The sequence below is a fragment of the Elaeis guineensis genome, chromosome 8, assembly GCF_000442705.2.
Source record: "Elaeis guineensis isolate ETL-2024a chromosome 8, EG11, whole genome shotgun sequence".
NCBI lineage: Eukaryota > Viridiplantae > Streptophyta > Magnoliopsida > Arecales > Arecaceae > Elaeis > Elaeis guineensis.
This window is the reverse complement of record NC_026000.2, coordinates 21,368,944-21,394,600: the sequence shown is the minus strand read 5'-3', so window position 1 is coordinate 21,394,600 and position 25,657 is coordinate 21,368,944. Positions and strand designations below refer to the sequence as shown.

General features: G+C 43.8%; 1 protein-coding gene across 1 annotated transcript; it reads left to right on the top strand.

Moving 5' to 3' along the window:
• The first annotated feature begins 647 nt into the window (after positions 1-647).
• On the top strand, positions 648-2,179 carry LOC105049884 (gamma-glutamyl peptidase 5). Its single transcript, XM_010929664.4, has 4 exons — positions 648-1,058; positions 1,194-1,358; positions 1,639-1,806; positions 1,887-2,179. The coding sequence occupies exons 1-4, from the start codon at positions 741-743 to the stop codon at positions 1,983-1,985; spliced, it is 750 nt and encodes a 249-aa protein (XP_010927966.2). The 5' UTR covers positions 648-740; the 3' UTR covers positions 1,986-2,179.
• Positions 2,180-25,657: the final 23,478 nt, after the last annotated feature.

The following is a 25,657-nucleotide window of genomic DNA, read 5'->3' as shown; positions in this document are numbered from 1 at the left end:
ATATAAAATAGATATAATATAATAGATAAATAAAATAAATTACTTTTTAAAAAAATACATTCCATGCATAACACGAGATTATAAGCTAGAATAATATTTTATATAGAGTTATAAAAAAATATTAAATACTTAATAAAAATATTTTAAAGATATGCTATGTAATAATTATATCTTATTATATATAAAAATATTTTTTAAAAAAATACATCCCTTAATATACAAGCTTTACAGATTATTTTTAAAATATATATAAAATAAATATAATAAAATTAATAAATAAAATTAAATATTATTTTAATAAAAAATTGTATTTCATGCACCGCATGGGCTCTAAGCTAGTGAAATATTTAAAAAGGAACCGATGCTTGGGTTTTACAATGTTTCTCTCTCTCTCTCTCTCTCTCTCTTGTGGAAGAGAACGTTACGAGGTCGGTCATCTTTGGTGGGGGCCGCGAACTGACCTTCGTAGTCGCACCCCATCAGTGGCTGCTGGCTCAGGTCCAATTATTATGAACTTGACGATGCTCTGATGCCTTGAAGGTCAGTACACCTCCTTCCGAACGCGTCTTCGTGCGGGAAGGACCCACGGTACGACTGGCCTTTCCCACTCCCCACCCTTATAAAAGGAGAGCTAGAGCGCACTTCTTCATCTCAACCCATCTGCACCACTCCAAAGCCTCTAAGCTCATTTCCTGGACTCTTCCTCACCGAGCTCTTCGATTCTTTCTCAAGTACCAACCATGAAGGCCAGCAGTCAGAAGCGATATGCTCTCCTCCTCGCCGCTAAAGACTCAGACTATGTGAAGAAAATCTATGGAGGCTACTTCCATGTCTTCGTCAATTCATTTGGTGATGATGGTGAGACATGGGATCTTTATAGAGTGATAGATGGCGAATTCCCTGATATGGAGGAGCTCGATAGCTATGATGGCTTTGTGATCAGTGGAAGCCCCCATGATGCCTATGGAAATGAACTCTGGATCCTAAGGCTCTGCTTCCTACTCCAGACCTTGGATGCCATGCAGAAGAGAGTCCTTGGCATTTGCTTTGGCCACCAGGTAAGCATGCAGTAGTTCGCTTTTTGGAAGATTCATGGAGAAATTTTGACTCCAATTCATTTCCAAAATGATGGTTTTGCTTTGAGGCATGTGCCTTCGTCTATATCTAATGACAAATGATGCTTTGGAAAATAGGTTTTATGCCGGGCATTGGGAGGCCAAGTTGGAAAGGCTTATGAGGGTTGGGATATTGGAGTTCGGAAGGTGATCATGGTGGAAGACTTGTCCCAATACAAATTTCTTGAAGGTGTCGACGAGTTCCCTCGCAGTGCTTCAATCATCGAGTGCCATCAAGATGAGGTATGATCAGCTTTTGGTTTTCAGACACCAAATGAAATTCTAATTCTCTCTCTACAATACAAACCAAGGTATGCTTACCGGTGCCACCCTGTGATGGTATCGGTACGAGCTGATTCGGTGTACCAGATGTCAGTACACCTCTCGTATCATATATCAGTATCGAATCGGTACAGTACGGTATTTCCTGCACTGTCCAGTTTGGTACAGTGTGACATACCGTGATACAGACAATGTCAATTCCATGATTTGGTCTAATGGAGTTGTTGGATGGTGGAATCAGGTGTGGGAGGTGCCATTGGAGGCTGAGGTGCTTGCCTTCTCGGAGAAAACCGGCGTTGAGATGTTTGCCATCAGAGACCATGTGTTGGGAATTCAAGGGCATCCAGAGTACACCAAAGATATCTTGCATAATCTCATTGATCGGCTTGCGAACATGAGCTCCATTGATGTATGTCTCTTTAGCTAACATCTCTTTGTTTTGGACTATTAAAATGGATCCTTCTAAGACGATGGTATTATGTCTTTCAGAGAGCTTTTGCTGATGATGCCGAAAGGAGACTGGAGGAAGTCGAACCTGACAGGAGATTTTGGACGAAGTTGTGCAAGGGATTCCTCAAGGGAAGATAAAACCAAGTATCTAAGCCTCTGTTTCTGGTCCTGTTTTGGTATCTATAATCGGAAAGTTTACTGCGTAAAAGATTGGCAACATAGAATGCTTGCCTCTTTGTAATATTAATCTGTCCCTTCTGATTTTAAAGCAAGACGGCAAAAAAAAAAAAAAAATGTACTAGTTGATTTTTGCAAAAATAGAGCTCATACATACACTACCTTTTTGTAATAGAATCATCCCCTTCCATCTCTCTCTCTCTCTCTCTCTCTCTCACACAGATACACAAATGTTAAAAATTGCATTAAACAAAAGGAAAAGGTGTGTCTATTAAACAAAAATTGCATTCAAATAGCACATCTAGAAACTATTTTGTAGATGAATCTTAGAAAAGATTTAAGGGCATCTACTTGAGGAAAGGATGTGTCGCTATCACTTTGCAAGTTATAGATACATAAGCTTTCATCCTCCGCAGAAGAGATTTACTGTACGGGAAATGACTGTTTCATTATTCAACCGTGACTCATATCTCACTCATCTCTAAAAGAAAATTTGAGTTCATTTGATCCCATATTTTATCCTCGGCCGTAACTCATATCTCACTCATTTGTAAAAGAAAAGCTGAGAATTTCAACAAGAAAATGAAGTAAACAAAGACAAGCTGCCATTTGTTTTGAGGCTCCGCAGCCTAATCCTAAGAGAAGGCCACCCTATATATCCCAGACTGAGGAAGGGCTGAGCGAGGAATCATCCCCTGGGAAGCAGAAATGGATTCAAAATCATAGAATAAATTATCAGTAATTCCAACAAAATCTTAGGGGCTTATCGAAAAAAAGTGGAGCTTCTGGAGGTGAAAGTGAATTGGATATTATCTATCCGAATATATTTTCATATCCCAATCTATCTGAATATAAAATAAAAATTTAAATATTCGACTAATATTTATAGTCATAAAATATATATAGATATTATTTATATTCGTATATGAATATCTGATTTTATTTATAATTATATTTAATTTTATATTAAATTTATAAAATTTTAAAAAATATATATAATCATATTAATATGTGATTAATTTGATTTATCATGCATCCACTCAGTAATATTTTAGATTATGAGATCATAAAATTTTATTATCTAATTTATATCTATATTTTTAATATCTAATTTATATTCATATTTATTTAAAATAAATATAAATATAAAATTTTATATTTAATTAATATTTTTATTATATTTATATTGATTGAAAAAAATAAATATTAATATAGGTATATTGATGTCCAATCTGATTACAATTAGGGGTGTCCAAAAATAAAAATGAAAAAGAGGGAGAGGATAATGCATTGGGAGCGGAGGTGCATGCTTTTCTGTGTCGGAAAAAAAAATAAAAATTATACAAACACCCTCTGAAATGCCACTGTTTGTACTTATCACTGAGCGCTTTACAAATAATTTTTAATATAGTGGCTTTGTTTCGTTTACCCTACGCCGACAGAAACAGCGCGGACCTCCAAGCTTTTTGCTGTAAATTATTTAGGTTATTTCTAAATAAAATACATATAGTCTGCTTCGTGTGATGCAGTGATGTAACCCGTATTTACACAAATGAATGATATGATTTGACTATAATTAATATTAATAAATTAAATATATATATATTTATTTATTTATATTTTGGTAAAGAGACGTGGTTTCTTTTCGAACACATCATCAATCCAAGAGGAACAGTACTTAAAATGAGAAAGGGGAAACGGCATAGAATCTGAAAACTGGATCAACCGAGATAAGGTTTGAAGGCATAAACTGCATGGATGACCAGTTGCTTCATGCAAGGCTCGCAATTGGCGAGATCTTAGCAAGTGGGTACACTATTTTTTATTTTTGTCGTGTTATTGATTGCACCCTCCCACGCCACACCACCAGGGAAGGGACAACGGTGGTGTGCCTCCAAGTAGGCACTTTTTCTTTTAGTTGCGGCGCTGGCTACACCATCCATCTCATATTTAGCTCGGATGCCTCTTTAATAAGCATATGTTCCACTGCACTTCCCTCACACGGAGTGCTTGATTGACAAAAGTGGAGGTCCGGAATCAAAATGAAAATGAATGAATTTCATTCTAATTATTTGATTGATAGAAGTTTCATTTCGATTTCAATTCTAAAATAAAATAGAAATGGCTCAATCTATCTAGAACTCAATCACCACTCTTCTCTATAGATTCAAATTTTCATTCTAATTTCGATTTCAATTCTCATCACAAACTAAATATTTCGAAAGATTTGCCTATTTCGATTTCGATTCCATTTCATTCTGATTCTGATTCCGATCGCAAACCAAACACCTTCTTAATATTCTTTTAAAAATTGATATTTGATAAATAGATGGTAGAAAAAATATTATTTGATAATACATTGTGGAGAGAGAGAGAGAGAGAGAAAAGCATCGCCCATTATTTTAAGGAAATGATACAAGCATTATTATTCATTCATGTTAAATATTTGAGAAAACACCTTAGGGTATGTGTGTGGAACTGCCTCCAATGAAAGAAAGAGTCCAAATTTATGACACATGGCACAGTGTTCCGCATGATGATTGAGAGAAATTATCATGTGTGGTCCAGCAAGGAGGAGCACCACGAGATCAAAACAGTAGGAGAATCCAAACTTAGATTTTAATGGTCCCCTGCACCGACGGTTGCTAATTGTAAAGAATAAAGCGGACGAACATGTCAGCAGATTGGTGGTAGAAATTGCCCTCGAATATAGACAACTTGTGATTATTTTTCGAATGGAAGATAAAAAAAATACTCATTAGAGATCATTAGTGTGGTATATGGACTGTACCCATGGGGTGCTGAGCGGCCTTTGATGGCCACCATCAAAAGGTGTTTGATAGCTATCAAACAAGATGGTCCACAATCGCATACTATATCATACATGGCACAAATAATAATAATAATAATAATAATAATAATAATAATGTTATGATATGAGATAACAAGCACTGACAACCCTTTTGAAACAAGGCTTTTTTATTTTCAAAAGATTTATGGAACAAAAATGCCTGAGTAATCATGGTCAGAGGGAAATCTTTTTTATTTTATTGGAAGCAAGGATGTTGCAAAAAATTATTAGGTGAAGCAGCAATTTGAGACAAATCTCAAGATTATTGGATACGAAATTGAAAAAGGAAGACTTGAATGTGAATTTAGAATCAACTAGCTTTTTATTCACCAGAAAAAAAATCAACTAGCTCATTCGAAATTCAACTCTCAAGGATTGAAAAGCTTGCCTCAACGATATTGCACCTGAAAAATTTTAGACAACTCTGTGCCTACTCTAGACAAATGATAGGTACCAACTGGCTGCACCTAGCCCCATTCAATATACAGGACTAACTTAACGTAAAAATCATGTAATTATTACTTGACAGAATGAAAAACTTTGGTCAAGGTAGTGGAGCAATGCCTACAAAACCAAGTGAATAGCCTCAGCAGGTCATTCTGTGTTGGGGTTTACTGAATTACTGTCACAAAACATGAGAGATGGATGGCTGAGATCGAAGTAAATGATACAAGACACCTACAGAGCACACAAGTGGAAGGACATCTCTCATAAGTTGGAATATTACTCCTTTTGCAAGATCAAAATCTTGCAAAGTTTTTGCTTTTCTGTCCAGTCTAGAGAAGAGAGGTTTCTTAACACATAGGAGTGGCTGTTCTGAAGACTTGCCCCTTTCTCTTTACATTTAATTTCTTGATCACATGATCACATTCTGCATTTATATTAAGCCCAATGGTCTTTCATGAAAAGTTTGCTTTATATAATAAATAAAATGCTCACTACACCCAAGTCCCTAAAATTATTATATGCTGTGATAGTTACATTGAGTCTGCACATCTCTTTCCTACATAAAGGAAAGTAATGGAGAGTAGATTTTGCAAATCTCGACTGAGGACGAGACATGGCAGTCTCTTTCTCTAGCACTATATATGACATGGCTGCTAATCTAACCTTGCTCTTGATATTGTTCCCCATTTGCAAGTTGGCTCGATAATCCCATTCCTCTTGGTTCCTTGGAGCGGCAACCCACTCACTGCCTGGAGAAGAAAGTGTAAGCCTGTGCAATGCGTTACTCCATGAAACGTGGTTAGTCCTATCTTTCCCTCAGAAATATTAACAGCTTGATGTCAGTTTAATAACAAACCAAGTTCAAGCCTCATGTTGAAGCTCAGCTTATAAAATTAGCCTGAACAGTCCTGAGAATACAAGAACAAGTTGAAGCTTGAGTTTGGCTCAATGACAAGCTTGTTTAGGCTCATTCAATTAAATCAGGATTCAGGAGTCGAGCTCAAACATCAGCTCACTTTGGCTTGAGATTGAACACACCTTTAACATAACAACCTAAAAGCCTATACACCCAAGACATGAAACCCAGAGTCGGGGTGGGACCACTAAGGCATCACCCACTTCACTTAACTGCAGCCTGTTATTTGATGTATCTCATATTCAATTTTGACAAGGGGCTAAACTCAAAAGTATCTTTCCTTAATAGAGACTCATAAGGAAGTCTTCTGCAACACCATTTAAAAAAAAGAAAAAAAAATTGTAACCCTCTGATTCCTTATTGTCTTTGAGGAGATGGATGGGGAGGTATTCAAGGAAGACATAAAAGAGGATGCTAGAGCAAAAAACCTGTTCCCTAAAGGAATAAATATAAGACCATGATCTTAAGAAAAAGTAACAATATTTGAGAGTGCATTCCAAATGCAATCACAAAACAGGGGTATTTGGGCACCAGAGAAATTCTATCCACCACCTCCGGTAGAGAAAAAGCACACCGCTTCATCCAATTAGGCCATGCAGCACAAACAATAAAGGGCAGATATTTAATGCAACTTAGCTTTATTTTCAATTTTTTTAACCAAAATGCCCTTTCCCTCCTTTTACTCTATTTTGTTCATGTTTGGCCAGGATATCATAAATAATCATATAGAATTCATAACAATCAACAAGATATTATAGAAAATAATAAAACATCATAATAATGGTATAACATCCTATTACATCCTATGAACAACGATCGAAAAGTAATATTACCGATATAAGATATCATACCAAGTATAGGCTGTCATAACATTAATCGGGATATCATAAGATTCATAGAAAGTCATATAAGACATTAGGAAGTAATAATAGTTTGTTTTCTTTGTTCTATAATATCCTGAACAATATATATGACTTCCTGTGTCTTTACATGACTTCTCGATAATTATTCAAAATTTCTTAACAATCAACAGAATATCATAAAAAATAACATGATATCATAATAATGATATGATATTTTATAAATAATTATCGGGAAGCAATATTATGGGCACAAGATATCATACCAAGTACATGATATTATAACATTATCCGAATATCATAGGATTCATAGAAAGTTATATAAAGTATCATGAAGTAATAACAATTTTCTTTCTTTGTTCTATGACATCCTGAACAATATATATCACTTCATGTGTCTTTATATGACTTTTCGATAATTGTTAATAAGATGTAAAAGGATATCATAAGGATGCAAAAGGATGTTATATTATTATTATGATATCCTGTTATTTTCTATAGCACCCCACAATTGTTCATACGATGCAAAAGGATGTCATACCATTATTATGACATCTTGGTATTTTCTATGACATTTTGTTGATTATTATAATATCCTATTATGATATTCTGTTGATTGTTATGATATCCTGTTAGAGGAAAAGGATACTCTGGTCAGAGAAAATTTGAGAAAAAAGCTGAGTTGTATTAAATGACTACTCTCTTATTAATTACATTACGTGGCCCAATCGGATGAAGTGGTGTGTTTTTTCTCCACCAAGGGTGGTGGACAAAGAATTTCTCTTGGGCACTATTGCTATCTTGAGATCCAGCATTTCTGATATGTTGAGTGCAATGTCATAAATTCAATCAATCATATTCATTCGTTCCTTTTATACAAGCTACTTGCATTCACATACATCATCTTTTCTAGCCTCTTCCTTAGAATGCTTCATTGTTTATAAGGTGGTGGTTCTCGAATTGGAAGCGATGATGATGTCTGGTCGGCATGGGACTTGGACTCCCTGCTTTTGTGCTTTTCTGGTGGTTTAGGTGCTCGTAATCTCCATCACACCACTATCATTTAGTCTATTGACCATTCAAAGTGTCACAAGAAATGAAATGTTAGCTGCAGAAGTCTTTGAGTGCGGATCGTTCTATCGAGAAAGAGACGTCGTCCATTGTTCAGCTTCCATCATTGCGATTTCAATATCTCCTTGACAACCAGCTTCTATTACTACTATTGTAGAATTTTCCTCCAAGATCATGTTCTTTCTTTTCTATTCTCCTTTCTCAACCAACAGATGCACCATTTACTAGCACTAAAATGCTATAAAAAACTCTTATCCGCACTTTTCTAACCACAGTCACAAAAAGCAGGACTAAATTTATTCTCTTCGCGAGATTCATTAGGATGAAATTCATCTCCAAGGTTGTTTTTTTAAAAAAAAATCATTGTATGAAAGAGGGGAAGATCATGACAAAAGGCATGCTCGTCCAAAGACCCCAAACCTCATTCAGAAAAGGGAGATCATGAGAAAACCTGTCCCTTCCTCAGTCATGTCATTTGTTGCTCTACATGAGTGCCTCTAGTCTCTCAGTTCTGCCATACAATGGGGCAAGAGGTGGTTTGGAGATGGGTTGTGTGGGCAAATGCCTGCAGTTAAATAAACCAGAGCTTACATGGAATGGTTGCAGAGGGGATAGACTATTCCTCAAAGACCCAAACTCTTTTATTCACACCCCCCATCCCCCAATGATTTGAACCAGGACCTCTTGAAGGGCAAGCCCTCAGAGTGAGATGCCAACCAACTTTAGCTAACAGTTAGTCTATCGATAGCCAAATGAATAGGCCCAGTTAGGTAGTAATAGTAAAGACATCAAAAGTTTCCGAGGGAACCTGTAAGACTTCACTAGGTCATTAACCAATATAAGGATAGATTAACCCTCTTCTGACAAGATTTTTATGGCAAAATTTGTAACCAACTCAACTTGAAACCAGAGTGTCATTCACTACCAATTAAAAATATGACAAGCTGTAATGACTACCAATTAAAAATATGACAAGCTGTAAGAGTCCCCATAGACTCGGTTGCTGGAATCTGGAGCGGGTGTGGGTGAATGCAGGAAAGCAGGTAATGTAGAAACACATTTTCACTTGGGAAGTAGGTGCAAGGAAAGCGGATACTTTAGAAACACTTTTGCACTTAGGAAGTGAGCATGAGTCCTAAATCCCAAGAAGATTTTAGAAGAGGTTCATTATCTTTTAGAAGAGTTTCATTATCTTAGGTGGAAGATTCCAGCTACCAAGTGATTGCCTTTACCGAAGGAAGGCGACCAAGGATGTTTAGAATCCAGTTCGGAAATTCCTTTCCATGCGAAATAACCAAGAATTTGACCATTTCTTCAGTAGATTGTTAAAAGAAACAGTACCAAAAGAGAATTTGAATTTATCAAATACATTATACAATTAGTAATTACTAAAAGTGATAAACTTACAAAATAACCAGGTAGCAACCTACGCTACAGTCTAGTAGTTGCATCTGGGTAGAATATAGTGTTGTTTCCAACCATTTGACCTACCTAAATCCAACAGATGGCACCTCCACAGTTATTCTTGAGGGAAAAGAAACAGGATAAATTTATGGCTGTTCTTGTTCTCCAATATTTACACACACCATGAAGTTATGCTTGTTCTTTAATCACTCATAAACTTGCCATTGACCTAAAAATTGAGACTGAAAAGCAATCACTTGCAGGATAAAATCACACAGGACTCTGGCAGACCCTCACTGAACACAAACCCAGCTCACCCATCAAATCTGAAATATTTAATGTCTTCTGGGAGACACAATTATCAATAATTAGTCATCAAAAACGAATCTTCTGCAAATTTTGCATATAATTAATGAGAATGGAATGAATCCCCACCTCCACTGGTAATATTGCTCTTTCATGGATTTCAACCGAGTGAGATAAAGGGGATGGTGATCAGGATTTTGGACCACCGGTAAATAAACAACTCTCATCATAATTACATTCTCCTAAAAGCTAGGGAAACCTCGTGTCCACCCTTCATGAAGCTTATTCAATTTCTGGTTTTTGCTACTGAATTTTGCTTTTTAATGTGCTCGTCGCAAGCCTTTTAGATTCTGAACAACAATTTACTAGGAATTCTATATTTTAAGGATTGTTCACCTCCATAAAACTATAGCCATAAGTATCGAGCTTTATGTTCAACTATACGGATTTATTTATGAATTCTCACTAACTTTATGTATTACCATTTGATTTGTCAGTCTACACTCTACAAGTTTCAAAAATACACTTGTTGGATATAAAATATCCCCCCAGCCGAAGTTCGTATCAGGAGTGACCCTCCAGAGGTTCTACCGACGTCCGACCTTCGACGATATCTTTCCGAACCTCTCCGGCGGCCGAGCCTCCGCAACATTCCCAAGTTCTACCGACGGATAAACCCCCACCAACGTCGACCGGATTCTTCACGATGGGCGGACTCCACCCAAGTTTCTACCTGCTAGACTTCATCCGGACTCCTACGGGAGCCGGACGACTGCAAGTAGACTTCATCCGGACTCTTACGGGAGCCGGACTTCGTCCCTGACTCCGGCTGCAGGAAGACTTCATCCGGACTCCTACGGGAGCCGGACCTCGTCCCCGACTTCAACTGCAGGAAGACTTCATCCGGACTCCTACGGGAGCCAGACTTCGTCCCCGACTTCAACTGTAGGAAGACTTCATCCGGACTCCTACGAGAGCCGGACTTCGTCCCCGACTCCGAATGCAAGTAGACTTCATCCGGACTCCTACGGGAGCTGGATGACTGCAGGTAGACTTCATCCGGACTCCTACGGGAGCCGGACTTCGTCCCCGACTCTGGCTGCAGGAAGACTTCATCCGGACTCCTATGGGAGCCGGACCTCGTCCCCGACTCCGACTGAAGGTAGATTTCATCTGGACTCCTACGGGAGCCGGACTTCGTCCTCGACTTCAACTGCAGGAAGACTTCATCCAGACTCCTACGGGAGCCGGACTTCGTCCCCGACTCCGAATGCAGGTAGACTTCATCCGGACTCCTACAGGAGCCGGACGACTGCAGGTAGACTTCATCCGGACTCCGACGGGAGCCGGACTTCGTCCCCGACTCCGGCTGCAGGAAGACTTCATCCGGACTCCTACAAGAGCCGGACTTCGTCCCCGACTTCAACTGCAGGAAGACTTCGTCCGGACTCCTACGGGAGCCGGACTCCTTTCCCGAACAGGTAGACTTCGTCCGAGCTCCTACGGGAGCCGGACTTCCGTCCTGAACTCCTGTTGCAGGTAGACCTCACCCCGAATTCCTACAAAGGCCGGACTCCGAGCTTCTACTACAAGCGACCCACTCCGAGCTTCTGCTACAAATGATCTGCTTCAAATTTCTATCACGAGCGATCCGTGTCGGATTCATTGTGGACGAATTTCTTTCGGATTTCTATTCCAGACAGGCCTCGATCGAGATTCCTCGACAAATGACCCCCATCCAGGCTTCTACGGAGATCGAACTCCAACCGAACTTCGGCCGATAGGTCTGGACCCCCTGGCAGGCCATAGTAATGGCCGCGACTCTGCTCCACTTCCTGCGACGGATTCCACGTGGCTCCATCACTCCCTGGCAGGCCATAGTAACGGCCACGACTCTGCTCCACTTCCTGCGACGGATTCCACGCGGCTCCATCACTCCCTGGCAGACCACAATAATGACCATGATTTCACTCCACTACTCTTCATAACAAGCTCCTTCTGGCCCCGAACAGCCCACTGCCAGACGGTTACAAACGTCGCTATCAGCCTATCGCACCCCCCGCCTATAAAAGGGGGACCCCAGATACGTTATTCTCTAAGCTCTCATTTTCTATCTCAAAACTCTACTAAAATTTTCGTTCAAGCACTCCATTCTTGTTGAGGCAGAGAACTGACTTGAGCGTCGGAGGGTCTTGCCGGAGCACCCCCAACTCCAGTTTAGACTTTCTTTGTAGGTCCCGGTGGTGACCGCGCTCCCTCGACTCCAGCTTCTCCGACGCGGGTGGATTTTTGCACCAACAGGATTGGCGCTAGAGGAAGGGTCTGTGTCTTCGCAGTACCCTTGTTCCTAAAGAAGCGCTCAATGGGACCGCCCCAGGTCATCCTCTCTGACATCCTCTTCTCCTTCCTCTACCAGATATCCATCTGATGCCTCCTCAAAGGGCATCCTCCAGGTGGTCGATGGCCTTCGCGGCCAGATCCCAGCGGGCTCCGCAAGCTCTGGCCCCGTCCCTGGTTTCCCAGGCTCCTCCTCCTCCGGTAACAGCAGTCGGCGTGAAGCGGTCAGATGATCGATTTTTGACGGATTTCGCCAACACCATCTCGGGAGAATCCCGGCAGGGAACAACCGGTGTATTGGCCGAACCTCCTAAGCGACAAACGATTGAGGAATCCATAACCTTTACTGAAGAAGATGCTCAGGGAGTTCAATTTCCTCATAACGACGCAGTTGTAGTTTCTTTAAATATAGCTAATTACGATATCCGCCGCGTTCTTGTCAATAATGAAAGTTCAGCCGACATTTTGTTCTACGATGCCTTCTCAAAAATATCCATTCTTGACGGTCATTTGGGGCCGATTAGCTCCCCTCTGGTAGGGTTCACCAGCGATGCTGTCCCGGTGGAGGGGGTAATAACATTGACTGTAGCTGCGGGTCGATATCCAAGACAATCCAGGGCGTTGGTGAATTTCCTGGTGGTGAAGACGCCGTCAGCCTACAACACAATCCTCGGCCGGCCTGGCCTCAACGCTCTCCGGGCCGTGGTGTCAACCTACCATTTGAAATTGAAATTCCCTACCAACCAGGGGGTCGGAGAAGTCAGGGGAGACCAAGCCCTGGCCAGACGCTGCTACAACATAGCCTTGCAAAGAAGTGACCAATCTGACCTCTGTCCGGTTGATGGGCTGGATGCCCGCGACGATCTTGCTGAGGAAAGGGGCGGCCCAATCGAAGATCTGGTTTCGATCTCTTTGAACGATGGAAATGCGGAGCATGTGGTGAAGTTCGGCTCCAACCTGGGGGAAGAGGTGCGGACGCAGCTCATTGATTTCCTACGAAAGAATGCGGACGTTTTCGCTTGGGTTCCAGCAGACATGCCGGAGATTGACGTAGAAGTCATGGAACACCGTCTGGCCGTCGATCCAAAGCATCGACCGACGAAAGAAAAAATCCGAGGTCATGCATCGGAGAGGCAGAAAGCGATAGCCGAGGAAGTGGACAAACTCCTGAAAGTCGGATTCATTAGAAAAGTCAATTATCCTGACTGGATTTCCAACGTTGTCCTAGTCAAAAAGGCAAACGGCAAGTGGAGGATGTGTATAGACTTCAAAAAGCTAAATAAAGCCTGTCCAAAGGACAGCTACCCTCTGTCCAGAATTGATCAACTGGTGGATGTAACCTCGGGCCATGAGCTTCTCACCTTTATGGATGCATTTTTTGGCTATAATTAAATCAGGATGGCGCCAGAAGACGAAGAAAAGACTGCTTTCATTACTAACCGTAGCCTTTACTGTTACAGAGTCATGCCTTTCGGCCTCAAAAATGCAGGTGCGACCTATCAGTGGCTGGTGAACAAAATCTTTAAGGAGCAGATCGACCGCAACATGGAGGTCTACGTGGACGACATGCTCGTGAAAAGCAAATCTTCCGTGAACCACGTCGCCGACCTCGAGGAGACCTTTGACACCCTTCGAAAATATAAGATGAAGCTGAACCCGACTAAATGTGCTTTCGGAGTGACCTCGGAGAAGTTCCTGGGCTTCATGGTATCGGGGCGCGGGATTGAAGCCAATCCAGAGAAAATTCGCGCCATCCAGGAGATGGCCGCTCCGAAGTCGATAAAAGAGGTTCAGTGCCTTACAGGGAGGGTGGCAGCCCTGAATCACTTCGTTGTGAGGTCGGTCGAACGGTGCTTACCCTTCTTCCAAACCCTCAAGCGGCCGAAGAACTTCTGTTGGACCACTGAGTGCCAACAGGCGTTCGAAGAGCTAAGGAGCTACCTCAGCTCGCCTCCGTTGTTGGCGAAGCCCGAGCCTGGAGAGGAGCTATTTTTGTACCTGGCGGTCTCCCCTATGGCTCTCGCAGCAGTTCTTGTCAAGGAAGAAGCAAAAATTCCACGATCGATCTACTACATCAGTCGCGCATTGAGAGACGCCGAAACCAGGTATACTAAATTAGAGAAACTGACTTACGCCCTGTTGATTGTAGCCCGAAGGCTCTGACCCTACTTTCAAAGGCACACTGTAACGTTGCTCACCGACCAGTCGATTAAGGCGATTCTACACCGGGCAGATGCCTCCGGGAGGATAGCGAAATGGACGATCGAGCTCACTGAATTCGACATCAACTATCGACCTAGACCGACAGTGAAAGCCTAGATATTGACAGATTTTATAGTAGAGTGTACTATCTCGGAGGAGGCCGAACTTGAACAGGGTGAAATTGATGGCCTGAAGCCCTGACCGAACTCCCCCGAAGAAGAAGCAGACCCCCCTAGTTACTCTTAGGCCCTCTACGTGGATGGGTCTTCCAACATGTCGGGCGCAAGCACGGGCCTGATCTTGATCAGTCCGGAGGAAATCATCGTAGAGTACGCTCTGCGCTTCGAATTTTCCGCAACAAACAATGGAGCGGAATATGAAACTCTGATCACAGGATTGAGGATCGCCAAAGAATTGGGAGTAGATCGGCTCCAAGTTCACAGCGACTCCCAATTGGTAGTGGGACAAGTCAGCGGAAACTACGAAACACGGGAAGACAGCATGGCTAAGTATCTTGAAAAAGTAAAGGAGCTCGTCCTCGCCTTTAGTAGCTTCAACATCAGGCAGATTCCAAGGATGGAAAATACCAGGGCCGATCTTCTCTCCAAGCTGGCTACGCTGGCTCCGGTCGAATTGCCCAAGGATGTTCTCTTTGAAGTTCTGAAGTGCCCAAGTACGGAAGAATCGCGGCCCGTGATGGAAATTGACCATGAGCCCAGTTGGATCGATCCACTGGTGGCATATCTCAAAGACGGGATTCTCCCTCATGATGCAAAAGAAGCTCGGAAGCTCAGAAATCAAGCCTCCCGGTACATCCTTTATGAGGACAAGTTGTACAAGAGATCATACTCTTTGCCCCTTTTAAAATATCTCCGGCCTTCGGAAGCTGACTACGCCTTGTGGGAGGTGCATGAAGGAATCTGCGAAAGCCATCTGGGGGCTAGATCCTTATCCCACAAGTTGCTCCGCCAAGGGTATTACTGGCCAACAATGTACCGTGACTCAATTGAATACGTCAGAAAGTGTGACCGATGTCAGAGATATGCCAACATCCAGAGACAGCCCGCCGCCGAGCTTACACCCTTGAGTGCCCCATGGCCGTTTGCGCAATGGGAGATGGATATCCTTGGACCCTTCTCCGTGGCGTCGGGGCAGAGGAAGTTCCTCCTTGTAGCAATTGACTATTTCACCAAGTGGGTCGAAGCCGAACCGCTGGCGAAAATCACAGAAGCTAAAGTACAAGACTTCGTCTGGAAGTCAATCGTTTGCAGGTTCGGCCTGCCAAGAACCCTAATTACTGATAATGGGCAGTAATTTGCGGGAGCGAGATTCATCGAATTTTGTGAAGATCTAAACATCTCCCACAACTTCACATCGGTAGCCCATCCTCAGGCGAACGGCGAAGCTGAAGTGACCAACAGAACTCTGCTGCAAGGGATTAAGATAAGGCTCGAAAAGGCGAAGGAAACTTGGGCAGACGAACTTTATCATATGTTGTGGGCGTACCGAACTGCCCAAAGACTGCCCACGAGAGAGACCCCCTTCGCTCTAGCCTTCGGAACGGAGACTGTTATCCCAATTGAGCTCAAGCTCCCGTCGGCACGAGTCGTGGCATTCAACAAACATCACAATTCGCAAGGTCTTAAAGCCAACCTCAACTTGCTGGAAGAAAAATGGGAAGTAGCTCAAGTTCGAATGGCAGCCTACAGACAGAAAGTCACCCGCTATTATAATTTTCGGGTCAAAAATAAAGTTTTTAGAGCAAGAGACCTAGTGCTTCAATGAGCCGCCGTCTCGCAACCTCAGGATCGAGGAAAGCTTGCCCCAAATTGGGAAGGCCCGTACGAAGTCAAGGAGGTGGTCCGGCCCGGAACTTACTACCTCAAGGAGCTCGGAGGAGCAGACCTCCCGCGACCATGGAGCTCGAAAAATTTACGAATGTATTACCAATAACTTTACTTTAAATAGAAGTTTTATATCCACGTGTCTTCTCTCTTGGCACGAGCCTATATCGACAGGACTCGAAACGAACCGTGTCGGGAGCAGGAGGAGAACCTTGTCTCGACACAATCAAAGGCCCGGTTACACTTAGACCGGATGGGGGGAGAGGCCTTGCAACGCCCATATGTGCCCCCACAGCCCTGTTAGGGACAGGAGGAGGATCTCGCCCTAACAGGAGCAAAATCGAAAGCCCGATTATTTTTAGACCGGATGGGGGGAGAGGCCCTGCAACGCCCATATGTGCCGCCACAGCCGTGTTAGGGACAGGAGGAGGACCTCGCCCTAACAGGAGCAAAGTCGAAGGCCCGATTATTTTTAGACCGGATGGGGGGAGAGGCCCTGCAACACCCATATGTGCCCCCACAGCTCTGTTAGGGACAGGAGGAGAACCTCACCCTAACAGGAGCAAAGTCGAAGATCCGGTTATCTTTAGATCGGATGGGGGGAGAGGCCCTACAGCCCCCATATGCGCCCCCATAGCCCTATTAGGGACAGGAGGAGAACCTCGCCCTAACATGAGCAAAGTCGAAGGCCCGATTACTCTGAGACCGGATGGGGGGAGAGGCCCTGCAACGCCCATACGTGCCCCCACAGCCCTATTAGGAGCGGGGGAAGAACCTCATCCTAATCTGGGCTGAAATCGATTACCTCAGAAGTAAGAGAAGAACATCGTCCTAGCGCCAACTGAGATCCGATCATTCAAAATCAGATCAGAAAAAGAGAACCTTCTCAGCGGCCCCTTCGCGCTCCCGCGACCCCACTAAGAGCAGAGAAAAAATTCTCACTCGGAAAAAGAAAAAAAAAGAGGAAAAAATGGGAGGGGAGTTTAAAAAAAAAAAAGAGAGAAAAAAAAGAAGAAGTGGACCGACATAGCGACGGTCAGGAACCTCCAAACAACATCGGCAAAAGGAGGGGGGAATACCACACTAACAATAGTGAATGAAAGAAGTTCGGCAGGCGATAATTTGACGCAAAGTACGGGCAAGGTAACAAAAAGCTCCTTTTTATTCTTGATTAACAAGGGGTACGGTACAAAGCCCTGAGGATCGAAAAAAAAAAAGAACATTACTACAAGACTTGAAAAGAATACATTAAAAACCGCTCCAAGCTTTTGGCTTTTCCTTCCGGTTTCATCTTCCTCAGCAGTATCTCCCAGCATGTGTGATGAATCCATCGGCTCTCGCCCCCGCCTCGTTCCGCTCAATTGCCGAAACCCCAACCCTAGGGGGAAAAGGGGGGATAGAATTCAAGGGGCAGCGACGGCAATGGCAGCGGCGACGACGACCTGCATCGGGAAGAATCGGAAGTACCCCGGAGGCCACGGTGATGCCGGAGGCATGCACCACCACCGTGTGCTCCACGACGACCACCATCTTAGGTACTTCGGCAAGGTCGGCATGCGCTACTTCCACCATCCCCACAACAAGTTCTACTGCCCCGCCGTCAGTGCCGACCGCTTCTGGTCCTTCGACCCCGACTGTGTCAAGAAACCCGTCACAGCTTATGACGACAACTCTATCCCCTTGACCGGTGTTGCCTCGTTCGACTACTCCAAAATTCTCGGGCGGAACGCGTTCACCGGTTGGTTCCGTTATTAAATCCCTGTTGTTGAAGGAATTCTCCCTCGAGCCCCCTTCGAGGTGGTGGGAACCCTTAGTGATAGTTCGGCAGCCACTGAACTCGCAGACCACTGTCTTCCCCCTCCTACTCCTCTCGATCCGTAACATCCTCTCGAGATTGGCCTTCGGGGTAGAAGCCCCGGCGGGAGAACTCCTCGAAAGGGCAGAAAGACTGAAGGCGGCAGGGAGCCGGCGGAGATGGCGAAGATTGGTGCGAAGAATGCCCAGAGTCGAAAAGGGCACTGATGGGGTGGCTAATCTCTCAGGCAGAAGAAAGGCATCGACTCTCAGGCGAGGTGAAGTCCCCGGAGGGAAAGAGGGGGCTTAAATAAGCGACGGGGCCTGACACAGTTACGGTGGCGGATGTCCCTAGGTCTACCAATGCCCGCCACGTGTCCCACTCACCTGGTGTAGGGCTGACCGCTGGCGGGACCATTATGGTGTGGCGCTTGGGACTACGCTCCGATGGAAATTCCGAAAGGACTCTTCGGATCGTCCTAATTGGAAAAAGACTCCAGCACACGCGCATTAAATGCCAGGATATCTGAGGGCAATCGTGCATAGGATTTAAGGGGATAACTTCAGCTGTGAAAATTTCTCTGTACTTCCTTCATTCGAAACTCGAACTCGGAAGTAAGGAGACTAGTGTTGGGTATAAAATACCCCCTCAGCCAAAGTTCGTGTCAGGAGTGACCCTCCAGGGGTTCTACCGACATCCAACCTTCGGCGACATCTTTTCGAACCTCTCCGGCGGCCGAGCCTCCGCAACATTTCCAAGTTCTGCCGACGGATAAACCCCCACCAATGTTGACCGGATTCTTCACGACGGAAAGACTCCACCCAAGTTTCTACCTGCTAGACTTCATCCAGACTCCTACGGGAGCCGGACGACTGCAGGTAGACTTCATCCAGACTCCTACGGGAGTCGGACTTCATCCCCGATTCCGGCTGCAGGAAGACTTCATCCGGACTCCTACGGGAGCCGGACCTCGTCCCCGACTTCAACTGCAGGAAGACTTCATCCGGACTCCTATGGGAGCCGGACTTCATCTCCGACTTCAACTACAGGAAGACTTCATCCGGACTCCTACGGGAGCCGGACTTCATCCCCGACTCCGAATGCAGGTAGACTTCATCCGGACTCCTACGGGAGCCGGACGACTGCAGGTAGACTTCATCCGGACTCCTACGGGAGCCGGACTTTGTCCCGGACTCCGGCTACAGGAAGACTTCATTCGGACTCCTATGGGAGCCGGACCTCGTTCTCGACTCCGACTGAAGGTAGATTTCATCCGGACTCCTACGGGAGCCGGACTTCGTCCCCGACTTCAACTGCAGGAAGACTTCATCCGGACTCCTACGGGAGCCGGATTTCATCCCCGACTCCGAATGCAGGTAGACTTCATCCGGACTCCTAGGGGAGCCGGACGACTGCAGGTAGACTTCATCCGGACTCCTACGGGAGCCGGACTTCGTCCCCGACTCCGGCTGCAGGAAGACTTCATCCGGACTCCTACGGGAGCCGGACTTCGTCCCCGACTTCAACTGCAGGAAGACTTCGTCCGGACTCCTACGGGAGCCGGACTCCTTCTCCGAACAGGTAGACTTCGTCCGAGCCCCTACGGGAGCCGGACTTCCGCCCTAAGCTCCTGTTGCAGGTAGACCTCACCCCGAATTCCTACAAGGGCCGGACTCCGAGCTTCTACTGCAAGCGACCCACTCCGAGCTTCTGCTACAAACGATCTACTTCAAATTTCTATCACGAGCGGTCCGTGCCGGATTCATTGTGGACGAATTCCTTTCAGATTTCTATTGCAGACAGGCCTCGATCGAGATTCCTCGACAAATGACCCCCATCCAAGCTTCTACGAAGATCGGACTCTAACCGAACTTCGGCCGACAGGTCTGGATCCCCTGGCAGGCCATAGTAATGGCCGCGACTCTACTCCACTTCCTGCGACGGATTCCGCGCGGCTCCATCACTCCCTGGCAGGCCATAGTAACGGCCACGACTCTGCTCCACTTCCTGCGACGGATTCTGCGCGGCTCCATCACTCCCTGGCAGACCACAATAATGGCCACGATTCCACTCCACTACTCTTCATAACAAGCTCCTTCTGGCTCCGAACGGCCCACTGCCAGACGGTTACAAATATCGCTATCAGCCTATCGCACCCCCCGCCTATAAAAGGGGGACCTCAGATACGTTATTCTCTAAGCTCTCATTTTCTATCTCAAAACTCTGCTAAAATTTTCGTTCGAGCACTCCATTCTTGTTGAGGCAGAGAACTGACTTGAGTATCGGAGGGTCTTGCCGGAGCACCCCTAACTCCGGTTTAGACTTTCTTTGCAAGTCCCGACGGCGACCGCGACTCCCTCGACTCCAGCTTCTCCGATGCGGATGGATTTTTGCACCAACGATACTAATATAACCAATGCACAGCACCATGGTATACCTATTAAGCCCCCAGCTAAACGGCTCTACAATCCACCAATCCACTGCACAACTACATGACCATGGCCATCTGAAATTATCACAAAAGAACAGATTTTCCGCATTAAAATCTTCAATCCAGCATGGCCAACTTGGACACCAGAATTGCCATCTGGCCCAGTTATGATTCTTGACAATCAAAGGCTCCAACACCGACACATCAGATTTCAAAGACAGATAAGCTTCAGCTTGTCAGTATCCTTTCTAGAACCCAGAGTGTCATTCACTACCAATTAAACATATGACAAGCCGTGAGAGTCCCCATAGACTTGGTTGCTGGAATCTGGAGGGGGTGTGGGAGCAGATGTGGGTGAATGCAGGAAAGCAGGTAATGTAGAAACACATTTTCACTGGGGAAGTAGGTGCAAGGAAAGTGGATACTTTAGAAACACTTTTGCACTTAGGAAGTGAGCATGAGTCCTAAATTCCAAGAAGATTTTAGAAGAGGTCCATTATCTTAGGTGGAAGACTCCAGCTACCAAGTGATTGCCTTTTAATGAAGGAAGGGCGATCTAGACCATTCAGAATCCAGTTCGGAAATTCCTTGCCATGCAAAATAACCAAGAATTTGACTGTTTTTTCACAAGATCGTTAAAAGAAACAGTACCAAAAGAGATAATTTGAATTTATCAAATATTTTATATAATAGGGTAAACTAGTAAAAACTCTCCGTTTGAGTTTAAACTTAAAAGTATCTCTCCAGTTGAGTTTCACGTAAAAACAACTTCTCAATTAGGGCTGGAAGTGGACTCGGGCCGGCCCGAGGCCCATCGGGCCGGGCCAGCTTCGGGCCAGATTTCGGGCTCAACCCGAAACCATTCAGGCTGGGCTTGGGCCAAAAAATAAGGCCCATTTTACTTTCGGGCCGGGCTCGGGCCTACCTTTGGCACGGCCCGGATCCAGCCCAGGCCCGAGCCCGAGCCCGAGCCCGAAAGTTTAGCCCGATTATGAGTCCAAATATCAAGGGCTTCATTCCATCTTTCTCCCTTTCGAAGTCCCGAGTCCCGATTTTTTCCATCAAGGTGCGCTGGATCCGTCCGTCGACCGTTGCCGTCCTCACTCCCGATCCTCCCTGCTCTCCCGCCGGCCGTCGATCTCCACCGTCGCTCTCCTCCCATTCTTCAGCGGCGTCGGGCTGCCCCCTCCAATCTCCCACAGGTGCTCTCCTTTCCACAGGTCTGCCTTTGTCGCGCCCATTCTCTCTAGATCCCCGCTCCCTCGGGCCTTGACTGTCACTCCCAAGCCTCCGTCTCCCTCCGACTGCTGCTTCCAAGCCCCCGTCTCCATCCAACCACTGCTCTCTCGAGCCTCGACTGTAACTCCTAAGCCCCCATCTCCCTCCGACCGCCGCTCCCAAACCCCACTGTCCAGTGTACCTCGATCACCTCAACCTCTCTCATAGAATCCGACAAGCTCTTCGACGGTGTCGGTAAGATCTGCGGCTAGTCTCGCCACCCATGCCAATCTCGACCACAATCGCTGCCACCTGGCTCCTCACCACCCATGCCCACGTCCTTGAGACAAGCATCATCTTCACCGAATTTGATGGTGCCACCCAAGCCAAGCTCGAGCTCCAAGAGCTAGGAGGTCGTCGTCGTCGTCGGAGACCTAGCGGGCATCATCGTCGTGACCAGCCACCGGAATGGGTTAGGGCTTATAGGGCTTTAGCCTTTTTTTTTAATTTTTAACAGGGATTCAGGAGTGATGTTGGCAGTGGGCTGGCCCGATCTGTTCGGGCCGGGCTCGGGCCTGGGTCTTTTAAAAATTTTCAGGCCTAAGCCCGGTCCGAAGCCCAATAAAAAATTTCAAGCTGGGCTCGGGCTAGGGTCCGGCCTAGCCCACTTCCAGTCCTATCCTCAATTGGTATAAATGACCAAATTACCCCTGCAGTTATAAACCAATACTAAGACAATACTGTGATATTAGAAAATAGTACTGCCTTATTATAAAGTAATACTACCTTATTGTAAAACAATACTGTCTTATTATGATGTAAGGGTATTACAAAATAATACTTCTTTATTACAATACAGTACTGCCTTATTGTAATATAATATTATTATAAAACAGTACTGTTTTATTATAAAACAGTACTGCTATATTATAAAACAACCTGCGATATTAGAAAACAGTAATACTTTGTTATAAATCAGTACTACGTTACGTATTATAAAATAATACTGCGATATTAGAAAACAGTACTATATTATTAAAAAATAATACTATCTTGTTGTATAACCGTACGATGGTATAAAGATATAACGGTCATTTCAGTTAGAAATGGATAGTTGCTTTTAATTTATATTTGAAATGGGGAGCTTATTTTAATTTAAACTTAAGTGGAGAGTTGCTTTTAATTTGAAACATAAAATGAAAATTTTTATCTAATTTACTGTACATAATAAATAATTTTTAAAATAATAAATTTGTAAAATAATCAAGTAGAAACCTTGGCTATAGTCTGATAGCTGCATCCTTCCTCCACATATGTGGAGATTCTAGTTAGAATATGGTGTTGTTTTCAAGTATTTGACCTACATAAATCTAACAGATGGCGCCTCCACAGTTATTCTTGGGGGAAAAGAAAAAGATAAATTTATGGCTGTTCTTGTTTTCTAATAATTTACATTCACCATGAAGTTATGCTTGTTCTTCAATCAAACTTGCCATTGACCTAAAAATTGAAACTGAAAAGCCAACCACTTGCAGGATTAACATCACATAGGACTCTGGCAGACCCTCACTGAACACATGAACCCAGCTCACCCCTACAATTTGAAATATTAAATGTCTTCTGGGAGACACAATTATAAATAATTAGTCATCAAAAAAGAATCATCTTCATATTTTGCATATAATTAATTAGTATGGAATGAATCTCCACCTCCACTCAAAATATTGCTCTTTCATGGATTTCAACCAAGTGAGAAAAGAGGGAAAGTGATCAAGATTTTGGACTAACAGGTAAATAAACAACTCTCATCATGGTTACATGTTCCTAAAATCTAGGGAAACCTCGCATCCACTCTTTATGAAGATTATTCGATATCTGATTTTTGCTACTGAATTTTGCTTTTTAATGTGCTTGTCATGAACTTTTTAGATTCTGAACAACAATTTACTAAGAATTCTATATTTTCAGGATCCTTCGCCTCTATAACTATAAAACTATAGCCATAAGTATCGATCTTTATGTTCAACTCTACGGATTTATTTATGAATTCCCATTAACTTTATGCACAACAGTTTGATTTGTCAGTCCACAAGATTCAAAAACACACTAACACAACCAATGCACAGCATCATAGTATACCTACTAAGCCCCCAGGTAAATGGCTCTACATGCCACCAATCCACTGCACAACTACATGACCTTGGCCATCTGAAATTGTCACAAAAGAACAGATTTTCTGCATTAAATGCTACTCCAGAATGGCCAACCAAATTCAGAGTTCGAAAAGCCAACTTCTTGGACACCGGAATTGCCATCTGGCCCAGTTATGATTCTTGACATCCAAAGGCTCCCACACCAAAACATCAGATTTCAAAGACAAGCTTCAGCTTATCAGTAGCCTTTCTAGCATATCTTGACTCGCTTGATGGTAGCTGTATAGCTTAGGAGTCCCCTTATAATCATATGATGGCTGGGTATGCAACATAATGTTGCTATATGTCTCCTGCTTTTGATTAAAGAACATTTTATTCCGATCTTTCCATAACAGCCAGAGAAAGCAGAAGCATCAAGGAAGCCATCAATCAGCTATGCTGGAGGAGCTCTTGTCGTAACAACAATGTGCAACATAACAGATCATTACATGAAGCTCATGAAGTTGCGGAAAAAATGAGGCTTCTACAGGAGACACCTATTCAACTTTCAACACCTACTCATTAACTCTGGCAAAAAGATACGGTTACAACTTCATTAAAGGAAGATGGCAAGTTTCATCACAGAAGAACTGGTTTCAATGGTAATAAAAGAAGGCATTTCAAGTGTGTAAATGATTGTCAGGGCATAATCACCATTATGCAACAGCAGACGACCACAATGCAAGATCAGAACCAAGTGTACTAGCACTTGGAACAGGATCATGGTATATTCAATGATAAAGGTGACCATAAGTAGAGACCTTGACTTGTAGCGCTCACTATCATTAAAAAAATCATAATTATAATGACAACTCGATGGGCAGTTGGCAGTGAAGTTATTCAGTTACTAAATTCTGGCATGTCAGTTCTTGACAACTTGCTCATCTTAGTTAATTTAGGATCAAAGAAAGAGACCAAATTTCATCCCAGATATTAGAAAGTTCATTAGAGATGTAGACATTTAAGTCTCAGAAAATTAACAAGATGATCTAATGATTATTAATTGATTGCCTCGTATTACAACTAGCAGACTAAGAATTAAACTAAGGAAACTTGCAGTCAAAAAAGCAAGCTCCAAGCCTTGCAAAGAACCTTGGTTCTAGTCAAAATTCTTAATCTGAGAAGTCAGAATTCACCTATAAGGCCACTAACTTGGCTCTAGAGCTGAATTCTCATGACAGATTGGGAGCAACGGTGTTAGTTTGTACTTTTTTTATTTAAAATAGAAAATGCAGCACCCTAGGACACTAGTAGACCATCATCTTTATCAACTACACTTGGATTATTAACCATATCATTTTGCAAGATCAGAAAGAACAGATTGCTTACCAGCCTATGCATCTGTGCTTTCAAACTTACCATATGATGATTCACTCTCAGTAATCATGGTCCATAATAGTTGTTAGCTCTCCATCCAAAACTATCTCCTAGGCAACCACGAACCTAAAAATATTAGAATTGCAGACAGGAGAGAAAAAGACAGAGAAAGAATCATGGGGACCGGGTCTGAGGATCTCATCCTGAAACTTAAAAGGAACGGAAAATCATGTTAAGAGATGAAACACCAGAAGGATAGAAAGTAGGGTTGACCACTTGAACTCAATCTCGAGTGAGCATCGGAAACAGAACTGGAGATGGCTAAGGCCCTTGAGAATCATTGAGAAGGCAGAACTCTTGGGGTGCAGCCTCATCTTGTGGTTGTGAATTGCTTGGAGAAGCATCTTCGCCAAGTAGTTTTAAGGGTAAGAAAAATGGTTCC

Coding starts and splice junctions, on each gene's coding strand:
- LOC105049884 (XM_010929664.4), top strand. CDS start 741: ATGAAGGCCAGCAGTCAGAAGCGATATGCTCTCCTCCTCGCCGCTAAA. Junction 1,359..1,638: donor TCGAGTGCCATCAAGATGAG/GTATGATCAGCT, acceptor TGGTGGAATCAG/GTGTGGGAGGTGCCATTGGA. Junction 1,807..1,886: donor CGAACATGAGCTCCATTGAT/GTATGTCTCTTT, acceptor TATGTCTTTCAG/AGAGCTTTTGCTGATGATGC.